Source organism: Pollachius pollachius (genome assembly GCF_949987615.1).
Source record: "Pollachius pollachius genome assembly, chromosome: 14".
Lineage (NCBI taxonomy): Eukaryota > Metazoa > Chordata > Actinopteri > Gadiformes > Gadidae > Pollachius > Pollachius pollachius.
Window position 1 is genome coordinate 11,320,027 of NC_136947.1, and position 13,283 is coordinate 11,333,309.

The window sequence follows — 13,283 nt, forward strand, 5'->3', positions numbered from 1 at the left end:
AACCGTTGCTACCGACCAACCAGGGTGAACTCAACCCTGATGCATCAACTGAATCACAAGCTAAACAAAACCGTTTTAAGTATTTTATTCATGAGGAAATGGCAGAGGAGATTACTGCAGCAGGAAACTCCTCTACACATAGATCTAGATATAAAGATCCATATCTATAAATCTAGATATATGTATAAAGATGTGTGTGGGTGATTAGCCAGGGTGTGTGTCAGTGTGCGAGTCAGTCAGGGTCTGTGAGTCAGTCAGGGTGTGTATTTTCTGGATACTGATTGGTCGTATGCAGTCCAGTCGGTTGTGGTGGAGTTGGAAGGAGGGCGTGACCCATCGGCCACAGGAGCATCGCCCCCCTGCCCAGCAGAACGCCCCCAGCTTACTGCTGCATCGCGGGCACCGTAGCTGGAACACATCAACATATCACTATAGAATATACACTATATAATACACACTATATAACTATACATACTATATAACTATCAGTATATACAGCAGAACGCCCCCAGCTTACTGCTGCATCGCAGCTGGAACACATTTACATTTACACTATAGATAGTATAGATAATATACAATGTATAAATCGTGTACACTATGTACATGATATAAGTGTAATGGCGAATATTAGTGTGTAATAGTGTGTAGTGGTGAATATTAGTGTGCATAAGTGATTAATAGTGTGTAGTGGTGAATATTTGTGTGTGATAGTGAGTAGTGGTGAATATAAGTGTTTTAAAGTGAGTAATAGTGTGTAGTGGTGAATATTAGTGAGTAATAGTGTGTAGTGGTGTGTATATATTAGTGTGTATAAGTGTATGAAGTACCGGCCCGTCCAGCTGGCCAATCAGAGCGCTCTCCATCCACTGGACAGGCTCGATGAAGTAGGAGGTGCATGCTGCGTTACCTGGGAAACCAGCGTCATCCTATTAATAATGATTGATCACATACTGAATCATTAATCAGATTATGAGGCCCAGCCTTCGACCGGCTTTGAAGGATTGACAGGTCGTCTTACCAGTAGGATCGCTGGATTTCTTGTGCTGAAAGGACGAAGCTCCGTCCCCAACCTCGTGACTCAGCAGACTGGAACCGCGGAACAGAGTCCTCCTGTAGTCCAGGACCCGGGGGATCAGAGACCTGGACTAACAGAGTCCTCCTATAGTCCAGAGACCTGGACTAACAGAGTCCTCCTGTAGTCCAGGACCCGGGGGATCAGAGACCTGGACTAACAGAGTCCTCCTATAGTCCAGAGACCTGGACTAACAGAGTCCTCCTGTAGTCCAGGACCTGGGACATCAGAGACCTGGACTAACAGTCTTCCTGTAGACCAGAGTCCTGGACTAACAGAGTCCTCCTGAAGACCAGGACCCGGGGGCACCTGGACTAACAGAGGCCTCCTGTAGGTAATACAGGTTGTAATATCAGGAAATATCAGTTGACCTCTGACCTGCACTTCCTGCACCGATAGGAGACCTCGGAGGAGGCGGAGTCAGCGGGATCCACCGCAAAGACCTCGCTTGGGACCTGGGAGAGGTCTACATACACACACACACACACACACACATAACATGTACTGGAATGCTGGTGGGCCACGGCATGGTACACGATGGAATCAAGCATTTATATATAGCTGTGTGTGTGTGTGTGTGTGTGTATGTATGTATGTATGTATGTGTGTATGTGTGTATGTGTGTGTGTGTGTGTGTGTGTGTGTGTGTGTGTGTGTGTGTGTGTGTGTGTGTGTGTGTGTGTGTGTGTGTGTGTGTGTGTGTGTGTGTGTGTGTGTGTGTGTACCTGCCTGCTGCTCCACCAGCAGCCTGAGTCTGAACTCTCTGTACTCGGCTCGGCTCCGGTTGACTCGGCAGCCCAGAGCCTCGTAGAGCTGGAGCTGCTGCTGGAACCCAGTGTTCACCCTGCACACGCACACGTGCACACACACACACACACACACACACTAGGTGAGCTAAGCAGGAGACTTGTACAAACAATTTTTCAGAAGACAAGACATTGGAGTGGAGAGAGGAGGAAGAGAGAAGAGAGGAGGAGGGGAGAGAGGAGGTCAGGGGCTCTGACCTCCTCTCCCCTCCAGTAGGAGGGATCAGAGCTCACGTGACCTCCAGTGGGAGGGGTCAGAGGTTAGAGGTCGTGACCTACTGGACGTCAGGGTTTCTGCGCTGCAGGCGGTCGTAGGCCTCAGAGAAGCTCAGCCTGTGGCTCCTCATCAGGTAGGCCGTTACCATGGCAGCACTACGGCTCCGCCCCGCATGGCTACACAAACACACACATACACACACACACACACACACACATCACTAATGTTTACAATCTGAGTGTGATTCTTGACTAACCACACTCTACACAGGCTCTATTGATCCAAAGGTTCTTCAGTATGCAGGCTCAGAGTTGAGGATTGAACTTAAACCTTTGACCTACCAGTGCACGAGAGCAGCCCCGCCCCCCTCCACAGCTTCCTGTAGGAACAGGAAGCTGTCATCCATGTGACTCAGGAGGTCAGAGGTCGGCTGGTCCAGGACGCTGATCCTCTTGTGTTGGAGCCCCTCCCCCTGCGGGAGGGGAGGGTCCTCAGAGTCCACCGACAGCACGTGACTGACAGCTGCCTCGGCCAAAGCCTGCGCGTCGCTCAGGTCGGCTGCTGATCCGATGAAGAGGCCGGGCTCGACCAATATCATGATGGGGCGGGACTAGCTGGGACAGGAAGTCTGAGTGTCATGTTGTGTTCCAGATGCCTCGTACACCGACTGCACGAGTCACCAAGTGGGAAATCTCCCAGCTTTCTTGCGTCATTTCACGGAGGAACTCCCCCTTTTGGTCGGCCCCACTCGGGATTCTGATAGTCCACCGAGTTCAGTGAGGCTGAGCGCACGACTTGACAAAGATGGCTGCACCCGTAAAGAGATTTTTTTTTGTATTTGTACCCCGTTGGTCATTTAAATGTAGATTTGAAATGCTCCCTCTTACACACATGATTACATTGCTGCTTTAAGCCGGTCATCAATTAATGCATTGCAATCTTGCTGTGTGTGTAATACAATGTGAAGTTCTGTTTGTTTTCGAGCTGGTTTGCTAAAGAGGCTAATGTAGCTAAAACAATGACGGGGGCAGCCCTATGTTCCCACATTTCTACGATTTCTCTTATTTCTAAGATTTTTCTCAAAATGAAACCCTATGGTCCCACATTTCTAACACATGCTCAAATTTTGTTTTGTGTTCCTTATATTTCCCTTCAATTTATGCCCTATCCTCCCACAAGGTTTTTTGGAAGCACTTTATAATAAATTAATGAGCTATTTTTTTCCACAATATTTGTTGAAAAGCATAGCAGACAGGGTTAGGGTTAGGGCTAACCCTAGCTCAATTCTGACAAGATGTTGTTGCTCAAGTGAGGCAGGATCCAACGGCGCCAGTGAAATGTGGAAACATAGGGCTGTGGGAACTTACGGCCAAATTTTGAAAAAAAAAAAATCTTAGAAACGTGGGAACATAGGCACGCTCCCACAATGACTAGCCAATGACAAACGGGAACGTTCTAAGGGTTACAAACCAGAAAATCACAAGAGCTCGTGCGGGTGGTGTACGAGGCATTTCGAACACACCATTATCTAGTATTACTGAGAACAAGTAGTACTGAACCTAGTACTAATGAGTACTAGTATTAGTACTGGACCTAGTACTACTAAGTAATAGTACTAGTCCTCGTATTAGTACTAGACCTTGTGCTACTAGATAGACCATAATATTACACACCTTGTTGTCGCCTGATCACATCAATAATCCTGATTTGAATCCTGATCACTCATGTGGTCGCTTCAGAAAACTGTTGTGTGGGCTTTGTTAAATCATCCGATTAGAAACATCCAACTCGATTTCCGTTCCTAGTAAAATACACCAATACCATGCAAGGAAAAGTAGCATCAAGTAATACGAGTCTATAATGTTTTGTATAAAATAATGTATTTTATTTGACTCAGATCTGAAATAAACATCGAGATTTGTTGAGGTAATAATGCGCTAAAATAACTTGGCTACGACCCCTAACCCCTCCGGTGACCGTTTTTATCAAAGCTTCATTAAAGGTCGACCCTGAACCTGGGGCCTCTACGAATAGTCAAATCTCCTAACCTGTATGCCTCCTTTCCTTAACCTTTGTGGAAAACGTCATCGGGTCAAGGAGAGATGAAAAGGTCAATTTCAATCAGGTTGTCGCCAACAGTGAGAATCACTTAGGTCGGACATGGCCAACGAAAATATTTGAGGCCAATTCACATGTGAAAAAAAAAAGAGGCTCAACTTATGTTGAAATGAACTGCCCCCAGTTGTCTTTCCTAAATGTGAATAAGAAACGGTGTAAAGTGTGTGCTTAATAACCAACAATAAATGATTTCATTTCGATTCAAATAATGTTTCTGGAATTGGTATCCATTATTATTAATTGCATTGTATTTCTTCTCTTCTATTCTTCAACTTAACCGCGTCTCTCACGCGTCTTCGCGTAGAGTCGGTAAACTTCGTCGGTGGTATGTTGCTTTAAATATTGCCGCCGTAAAGGATTGAGATACCACTATCTATTTTCCTTTCGCAAAGGTTGCTCAGGAGTAACCTATGCTAAAGGAGGGTTAAAGGGAGCATCGAGGCTCCTTTCCTAAGCATTATTAGAATTCGAACCACCTTTCCTCCAACCACTTCTTGGTCATCTCCATAGGAAAGGAAATTTACTATGCAAAAAAAGAGAATTCGCAGAGGTGTCTGTCGAGAGAGAGATACATCTACACACTAACGCCTCTTGCTGCACCGTCAGTCAAAGGACGTCGGAAGGCGTGGCTGACGGATGGGGGAGTTTTCCAGGGTCGTCAGAGCCCGAGTAGTGTCACAGTGCTTACATTTGCATACGTGATCTGATTGGATGACGGAAAAAAAAAAGTTGAACATTTATCAACTTTTCGACGGCGCCGAGGGCTCCAACGGAGCGCACGGATCCACAATGCATTGCGCGTCCGTCCCCATTCAAAGTCAATGGGGATCAGTCAACGGACGGATGCAGTGGGCACGAGGCATAATATTAAAGAGTTACTATATCTGTCTGATATATTTGATGCCTGTCGGTCTCCTCTGGACGTTAGAATTCTCTAGAAGATGAGGAGAAGGAGGAGCAGGTCATGAGGAGCAGGTCATGAGGTGCGGGTCAGGAGGAGTGGGTCAGGAGGAGGAGTTCATGAGGAGCGGGTCAGGAGGAGTGGGTCATGAGGAGTTCATGAGGAGCGGGTCAGGAGGAGCAGGTCATGAGGAGCGGGTCATGAGGAGCAGACCAGGAGGAGCGGGTCAGGAGGAGCAGAACAGGAGGAGTGGGTCATGAGGAGCGGGTCATGGGGAGCAGACCAGGAGGAGCGGGTCATGGGGAGCAGACCAGGAGGAGCGGGTCATGAGGAGCGGGTCAGGAGGAGCGGGTCATGAGGAGCAGACCAGGAGGAGCAGACCAGGAGGAGCGGGTCAGGAGGAGCGGGTCATGAGGAGCGGGTCAGGAGGAGCAGACCGGGAGGAGCGGGTCATGAGGAGCGGGTCATGAGGAGTGGGTCAGGAGGAGCGGGTCATGAGGAGCAGAACAGGAGGAGTGGGTCAGGAGGAGCAGACCAGGAGGAGTGGGTCATGGGGAGCAGACCAGGAGGAGCAGGTCATGAGGAGCAGGTCATGAGGAGCGGGTCAGGAGGAGCGGGTCATGAGGAGCGGGTCAGGAGGAGCAGACCAGGAGGAGCGGGTCAGGAGGAGCGGGTCAGGAGGAGCAGACCAGGAGGAGCTGGTCATGAGGAGTGGGTCATGAGGAGCGGGTCAGGAGGAGCAGACCAGGAGGAGCGGGTCAGGAGGAGCGGGTCATGAGGAGCGGGTCAGGAGGAGTGGGTCATGAGGAGCGGGTCAGGAGGAGCGGGTCGCGCTGAAGCCTCATGCTTCAGGCTGCCTTGCACTAGGGTCAGGCTGCGGACCTCAGGGTCTGAACCCACAACCTCTCCGCTTTGAGTCGAATGCCCCATAAACTACCGCCCTTAGTTTCACATCACTGCCCAATGCCTCTCCACGCCCCCTGACCCCGGACCTCGGCTTGACCCCCCACTGACCTCTGCCTGACCCCCCTCTGACCTTTGCCTGACCCCCGCTGAACTTCTGTAGCATCTTACTGTAGTACTAAATGTGTACAGCAGCACCTCTTACTGTAGTACTAAATGTACAGTAGCATCTCTTACTGTAGTACTAAATGTACAGTGGCACCTCTTACTGTACTAAATGTGTACTGCAGCACCTCTTACTGTAGTACTAAATGTACAGTAAGACCTCTTACTGTAGTACTAAATGTACAGTAGCACCACTTACTGCAGTATTGACATAATGTAGGCTGCTCTTTGCGTATTGTTAACTTTATTAGCAAAAACAGAACAGCAATACGACATTAACATAATATAACTAAAGCGGCTAAAACAAGCGTAGCACATAGCTCCATCACTACCAATATGTTGATACTAACAGATCTACGGCTATAAAAACAGGAAACAATAACATGGTTATGAAATGCCAAGGCACATCCCAGCATCCTGATTGGCTGACTGGATAGATGACATCACTGAGGGACGCCTCCTCTACCAGCACGGGAGAAAGTGACACCTAGAGAGAGAGAGGGGGGGAGAGAGAGAGGGCGAGACACAGTGAGAGCGAGAGAGACACAGACAGAGTCAGATTAAAAGCTCTTTCCTAATTAAGCCTGAGGGAGTCAGACGAGGTCTAGAGGCCTCAGACACCAGATCTAGAGGCCTCAGACACCAGGAGGTCTAGAGGCCCCAGACACCAGGAGGTCTAAAGGCCTCAGACACCAGGAGGTCTGGAGGCTCCAGACACCAGGAGGTCTAGAGGCCCCAGACACCAGGAGGTCTAGAGACCCCAGACACCAGGAGGTCTAGAGGCCCCAGACACCAGGATGTCTAGAGGCCCCAGACACCAGGAGGTCTAAAGGCCTCAGACACCAGGAGGTCTAGAGGCCCCAGACCTCAGAGGTCTAAAGGCCTCAGACACCAGGAGGTCTAGAGGCCCCAGACCCCAGAAGATCTAGAGGCCTCAGACACCAGAAGGTCTAGAGGCCCCAGACCTCAGAGGTCTAAAGGCCTCAGACACCAGGAGGTCTAGAAGGTTCTTACCCCTGCGGATGAGCGTGGTACGGCCGTCCCCTCTGCCTCTGAAGGCTGGTCCTCTGGAGGCCAGACTGCTGCTCTGGGCGTGGCCCACTAGAGGCCGGCGGGGAGCACTGCTGCTGTCTGTGGAGGAGACCGGTTAGTCCTCTATCACCTCTATAGTCCGTCCTCTATCACAGTCTGTCCTCTATCACAGCTACAGTCTGTCCTCTATCACAGTCTGTCTATCACCTCTATAGTCCGTCCTCTATCACCTCTATAGTCCGTCCTCTATCACAGTCTGTCCTCTATCACAGCTACAGTCCGTGCTCTATCACAGTCTGTCCTCTATCACCTCTATAGCCTGTGCTCTATCACCTCTATAGTCCATCCTCTATCACAATCTGTCCTCTATCACAGCTACAGTCTGTCCTCTATCACAGTCTGTCCTCTATCACCTCTATAGTCCGTCCTCTATCACAGTCTGTCCTCTATCACCTCTATAGTCCGTCCTCTATCACAGTCCGTCCTCTATCACAGCTACAGTCTGTCCTCTCCCAGTCTGTCTCTGTCCTGTATCATATTAATAGACAGTTTTATATTCTACAGTAATAGTAAAGTGTATAGTATTAATACAGTTTAATATTCTACAGTAATGGTAAGGTGTATAGTATTAATAGACAGCATTTCATTCTACAGTAATATTAAAGTGTAGTCTTAATACAGTATTATATTCTACAGTAATATTAAGGTGTATAGCATTAATAGACAGTATTATATTCTACAGTAATACTAAAGTGTATAGTATTAATAGACAGCATTTCATTCTAGAGTAATAGTAAAGTGTATAGTATTAATAGACAGTATTATATTCTACAGTAATACTAAAGTGTATAGTATTAATAGACAGCATTTCATTCTACAGTAATATTAAAGTGTATAGCATTAATAGATAGTATTATATTCTACAGTAATACTAAAGTGTATAGTATTAATAGACAGTAACACTAAGGTGTATAGTATTAATAGACAGTCTTATATCCTACAGCAATACTAAAGTGTATAGTATTACTCTACAGTAATATAAAGGTGAATAGTATTAATAGACAGTCTTATATTCTACAGTAATACTAAAGTGTATAGTATTACTCTACAGTAATATTAAGGTGTATAGTATTAATAGACAGTCTTATATTCTACAGTAATACTAAAGTGTATAGTATTACTCTACAGTAATATTAAGGTATAGTCACCGGGGTCCTGGCTGGTGGAGGGCAGCGCTGCATCCTCACTCTGCTGCCCGGAGGCCTCTAAGTCTGGGTGGCTCTCTGAGGGTCCCTGGAGGCTGGGAGGACACACTGCTGTCAGAACCACAACACAACACAGGCTGGACCACAACACAACACAGGCTGGACCACAACACAGGCTGGACCACAACACAACACAACACAGGCTGGACCACAACACAACACAACACAGGCTGGACCACAACACAACACAACACAGGCTGGACCACAACACAGGCTGGACCACAACACAACACAACACAACACAGGCTGGACCAAAACACAACACAGGCTGGACCACAACACAACACAGGCTGGACCACAACACAACACAACACAGGCTGGACCACAACACAACACAGGCTGGACCACAACACAGACGGTAGTGGTACTAGTACTAGTACTAGATGGCAGTAGGGTGACCCTCTCACCCCTCCCCCTCCTGCTCCATGAAGACCTCATCGTCGCCGGCCCCCATCCCACCGGAGTTGGTAACCATGGGAACCGACTGGGAGGCCATGTTGTCACTACTGTCCAGAGGCAAAGACTCAGAGAACACCGTCACTAGAAAGAGAGGAGAGAGAGCCAGAGTGAATACACAGAGCGAGAGAGAGCCATAGTGAATACACAGAGCGAGAGAGAGCCATAGTGAATACACAGAGCGAGAGAGAGCCATAGTGAATACACAGAGCGAGAGAGAGCCATAGTGAATACACAGAGCGAGAGAGAGCCATAGTGAATACACAGAGCGAGAGAGAGCCATAGTGAATACACAGAGCGAGAGAGAGCCATAGTGAATACACAGAGGGAGAGAGAGCCATAGTGAATACACAGAGGGAGAGAGAGCCATAGTGAATACACAGAGCGAGAGAGAGCCATAGTGAATACACAGAGCGAGAGAGAACCATAGTGAATACGCAGAGCGAGAGAGAGCCATAGTGAATACGCAGAGCGAGAGAGAGCCATAGTGAATACGCAGAGCGAGAGAGAGCCATAGTGAATACGCAGAGCGAGAGAGAGCCATAGTGAATACGCAGAGCGAGAGAGAGCCATAGTGAATACACAGAGCGAGAGAGAGCCATAGTGAATACACAGAGCGAGAGAGAGCCATAGTGAATACACAGAGCGAGAGAGAGCCATAGTGAATACACAGAGCGAGAGAGAGCCATAGTGAATACACAGAGGGAGAGAGAGCCATAGTGAATACACAGAGCGAGAGAGAGCCATAGTGAATACACAGAGCGAGAGAGAGCCATAGTGAATACACAGAGCGAGAGAGAGCCATAGTGAATACACAGAGCGAGAGAGAGCCATAGTGAATACACAGAGCGAGAGAGAGCCATAGTGAATACACAGAGCGAGAGAGAGCCATAGTGAATACACAGAGTGAGAGAGAGCCATAGTGAATACACAGAGCGAGAATAAGAGAGAGAGCGAGAGCCATACTGAAGACAGAGAGAGAATAGGCACAGACAGGTGAGCAGACAGACAGGTACCTGGAGCAGCGATCTGCAGCGGGGTCGTGGGGACGCTCCTCCCCCCGCCCTCCTCCTCATGAGCCGCCAGGAACAGAGGAGACTCATACATCCCCAGACCTACACAAAGACACATACATCACAACACGACACACATTATAACACAACACACATAGCAGACATAGCAGTGTAGTGTTACCTCTGTGTGAGGCCAGCTGCCCCAGGTCAGAGTGTGTAGTGTGTTGTGTAGTGTTGTGTTACCTCCGTGTGAGGCCAGCTGCCCCAGGTCAGAGTGTGTAGTGTGTTGTGTAGTGTTGTGTTACCTCCGTGTGAGGCCAGCTGCCCCAGGTCAGAGTGTGTAGTGTAGTGTTGTGTTACCTCCGTGTGAGGCCAGCTGCCCCAGGTCAGAGTGTGTAGTGTAGTGTTGTGTTACCTCCGTGTGAGGCCAGCTGCCCCAGGTCAGAGTGTGTAGTGTAGTGTTGTGTTACCTCCGTGTGAGGCCAGCTGCCCCAGGTCAGAGTGTGTAGTGTGTAGTGTTGTGTAGTGTTGTGTTACCTCCGTGCGAGGCCAGCTGCCCCAGGTCAGAGTGTGTAGTGTGTTGTGTAGTGTTGTGTTACCTCCGTGCGAGGCCAGCTGCCCCAGGTCAGAGTGTGTAGTGTGTTGTGTAGTGTTGTGTTACCTCCTTGCGAGGCCAGCTGCCCCAGGTCAGAGTGTGTAGTGTGTTGTGTAGTGTTGTGTTACCTCCATGCGAGGCCAGCTGCCCCAGGTCAGAGTGTGTAGTGTGTTGTGTAGTGTTGTGTTACCTCCGTGTGAGGCCAGCTGCCCCAGGTCAGAGTGTGTAGTGTGTAGTGTTGTGTAGTGTTGTGTTACCTCCGTGTGAGGCCAGCTGCCCCAGTTCAGAGTGTGTAGTGTGTAGTGTTGTGTTACCTCCGTGTGAGGCCAGCTGCCCCAGGTCAGAGTGTGTAGTGTAGTGTTGTGTTACCTCCGTGTGAGGCCAGCTGCCCCAGGTCAGAGTGTGTAGTGTAGTGTTGTGTTACCTCCGTGTGAGGCCAGCTGCCCCAGGTCAGAGTGTGTAGTGTGTAGTGTTGTGTAGTGTTGTGTTACCTCCGTGCGAGGCCAGCTGCCCCAGGTCAGAGTGTGTAGTGTGTTGTGTAGTGTTGTGTTACCTCCGTGCGAGGCCAGCTGCCCCAGGTCAGAGTGTGTAGTGTGTTGTGTAGTGTTGTGTTACCTCCTTGCGAGGCCAGCTGCCCCAGGTCAGAGTGTGTAGTGTGTTGTGTAGTGTTGTGTTACCTCCATGCGAGGCCAGCTGCCCCAGGTCAGAGTGTGTAGTGTGTTGTGTAGTGTTGTGTTACCTCCGTGTGAGGCCAGCTGCCCCAGGTCAGAGTGTGTAGTGTGTAGTGTTGTGTAGTGTTGTGTTACCTCCGTGTGAGGCCAGCTGCCCCAGTTCAGAGTGTGTAGTGTGTAGTGTTGTGTTACCTCCGTGTGAGGCCAGCTGCCCCAGGTCAGAGTGTGTAGTGTAGTGTTGTGTTACCTCCGTGTGAGGCCAGCTGCCCCAGGTCAGAGTGTGTAGTGTGTTGTGTAGTGTTGTGTTACCTCCGTGCGAGGCCAGCTGCCCCAGGTCCGAGTGCCCTGAGCTCTGGGGTAGCAGGTCCTCCGGGGGCCCGAACCTGAACCGTGTGGACAGAGCCGCCACCTGGGGGGAGCTGCACAAAATGGACGCCATTACACACTCATCCAAGATGGCCGAGAACCAGCAGGGATCAACACAGCTTCACTGTCCAGCTTAGCCATGTAGCTGATAGCTGCTAATGCTGCTTAGCTCCTTGTTTCTCCTCATCCCTTTACTAGGACATAGATCCCCGTACAGCCGGACAACGTAGCGGCCCGCGGCGTGCTCGTGGAGAGCATCAGGGCTAGCTCCTTACTGTATAGCCTCAGCGAAGCCGTCAGTGCGGTGGGGGACCACCAGCGTCGGGGTGCTGGGGACCATCCGGTCATCGTCGTCAAAGAAATGCTGCTGCAGGACACAGGAGGACAGGTTAGGACAGGTTAGTGGAGGTTAGGGAGGACAGTAAAGGCTACTAGTTAGTTGATAGTCATAAAGGTGACCTCACCATGCTGCCGATGCCAGGGGTCAGCTGGGGCCCTCGGCCAACCGATGGCCTCCGCAGCTGGGAGGACTGTCTCTGATTGGTCACAAACAGGGAGACTTCTTATTGGCTAAAGATGAACAAATCTGGTGTGTGTGTGTGTGTGTGTGTGTGTGTGTGTGTGTGTGTGTGTGTGTGTGTGTGTGTGTGTGTGTGTGTGTGTGTGTGTGTGCGCGCGCGCATGTACCTGTGTGTGTGTGTGTGTGTGTGTGTGTGTGTGTGTGCGCATGTACCTGTGTGTGTGGCGGTCCCAGTTCGGGGGCAGGCGGGTGTATGTTGAGGCGGGGGGGGAGGGGGTGGGGGGGGCGTCGTGGCTGGGGGAGGCGAGGGGTGAGGGAGGAGGTGGGAGGAGCAGGGGAGGAGGTGGGAGGAGCAGGGGAGGAGGTTGTGGAGGAGGGCTGGGGGTAAAGCATCTCTCTGGGGGGGAGGGGCTCCACCGCACTGCTGCTGCCCTCTCCTGGAAGAGAGGAACACACACACACTACGCATTATACACACATTATACACACACTACGCATTACACACACATTATACACACACTACGCATTATACAGACACACACACACAACGCATTATACACACACATACTACTCATTATAAACACACACTACACCCGTACCGCTGTGGGAGGACGGCCGGCTGGAGGAGTCTGAGGACGCGGCACCAAGGTTCTCCTCCTCCTTGACAAGTTCTGAGTCCTCAGAACTCATGGCTCCTTCCTCCTCCTCCTCTGCTTCTCCACTCCCGTCGTTACTCCCTTCTCCCCCCATCCCTCCGTCCCCAGTGTCTTCATCCTCTTCCTCCTTATACTGGGACACCAACAAACTTCATTCATACAGCGCTGGTCCAGCAAAAGGACTAACGAGCTGACTAACGAGCTGCTTAACAAGCTGCTTAACGAGCTGCTTAACGACTACGTACACAGTATGCTCTACAATACAAGACTAAGGGCGTATTCACACCAGGAAAGTCCTTTAATTCGCTCTCCTTGGTCCAATGTTTCTTGTTCGGTTTGGTGCGGTTCCTTTTCACATGTCAATTTTCGCAACAGTTTTTACATGCATCAGCATTTTTATGTGTTTTTTCCAACATACGTTTTACGTGCTTTGTCAGACTGTCGGATGAAAAAGAGTCGTGGCTCGACATGGAGCAAAGAGGAGACGGAATGTCTATGGGATATTTGGTCTCCTCCGCGACTAATAT

The 13,283-nt window shown here is 49.8% G+C and overlaps 2 protein-coding genes across 3 annotated transcripts in view; both read right to left on the reverse strand.

Moving 5' to 3' along the window:
* Positions 1–110: 110 nt before the first annotated feature.
* Positions 111–3,860, reverse strand: dusp12 (dual specificity phosphatase 12). 2 transcript variants are annotated; one of them, XM_079751574.1, is made up of 8 exons: positions 3,769–3,860; positions 2,437–2,705; positions 2,158–2,271; positions 1,798–1,916; positions 1,451–1,538; positions 1,019–1,110; positions 828–907; positions 111–408 (listed from the first exon to the last, which is right to left on the reverse strand). In XM_079751574.1, exons 2-8 carry the CDS (start codon positions 2,691–2,693, stop codon positions 205–207), a joined length of 954 nt encoding a protein of 317 aa, XP_079607700.1. In that variant the 5' UTR covers positions 2,694–2,705; positions 3,769–3,860; the 3' UTR covers positions 111–204. The 2 variants fall into 2 exon arrangements, with proteins under 2 accessions (XP_079607700.1, XP_079607699.1); XM_079751573.1 differs by having other exon boundaries at positions 2,437–2,709; positions 3,769–3,840.
* Positions 3,861–6,445: 2,585 nt separating this feature from the next.
* LOC307085740 (nucleoprotein TPR-like) overlaps positions 6,446–13,283 on the reverse strand; it is a 37,896-nt gene continuing 31,058 nt past the window's right edge. Inside the window, exons 43-52 of the mRNA XM_079750602.1 lie at positions 12,700–12,889; positions 12,314–12,537; positions 12,045–12,116; positions 11,856–11,947; positions 11,524–11,633; positions 9,952–10,050; positions 8,887–9,019; positions 8,423–8,514; positions 7,197–7,313; positions 6,446–6,669 (exon numbers count right to left, since the gene is read on the reverse strand). Coding sequence (XP_079606728.1) covers positions 6,626–6,669; positions 7,197–7,313; positions 8,423–8,514; positions 8,887–9,019; positions 9,952–10,050; positions 11,524–11,633; positions 11,856–11,947; positions 12,045–12,116; positions 12,314–12,537; positions 12,700–12,889 — 1,173 coding nt within the window. The 3' untranslated portion in view covers positions 6,446–6,625. The remainder of the gene's footprint in view (positions 6,670–7,196; positions 7,314–8,422; positions 8,515–8,886; positions 9,020–9,951; positions 10,051–11,523; positions 11,634–11,855; positions 11,948–12,044; positions 12,117–12,313; positions 12,538–12,699; positions 12,890–13,283) is intronic.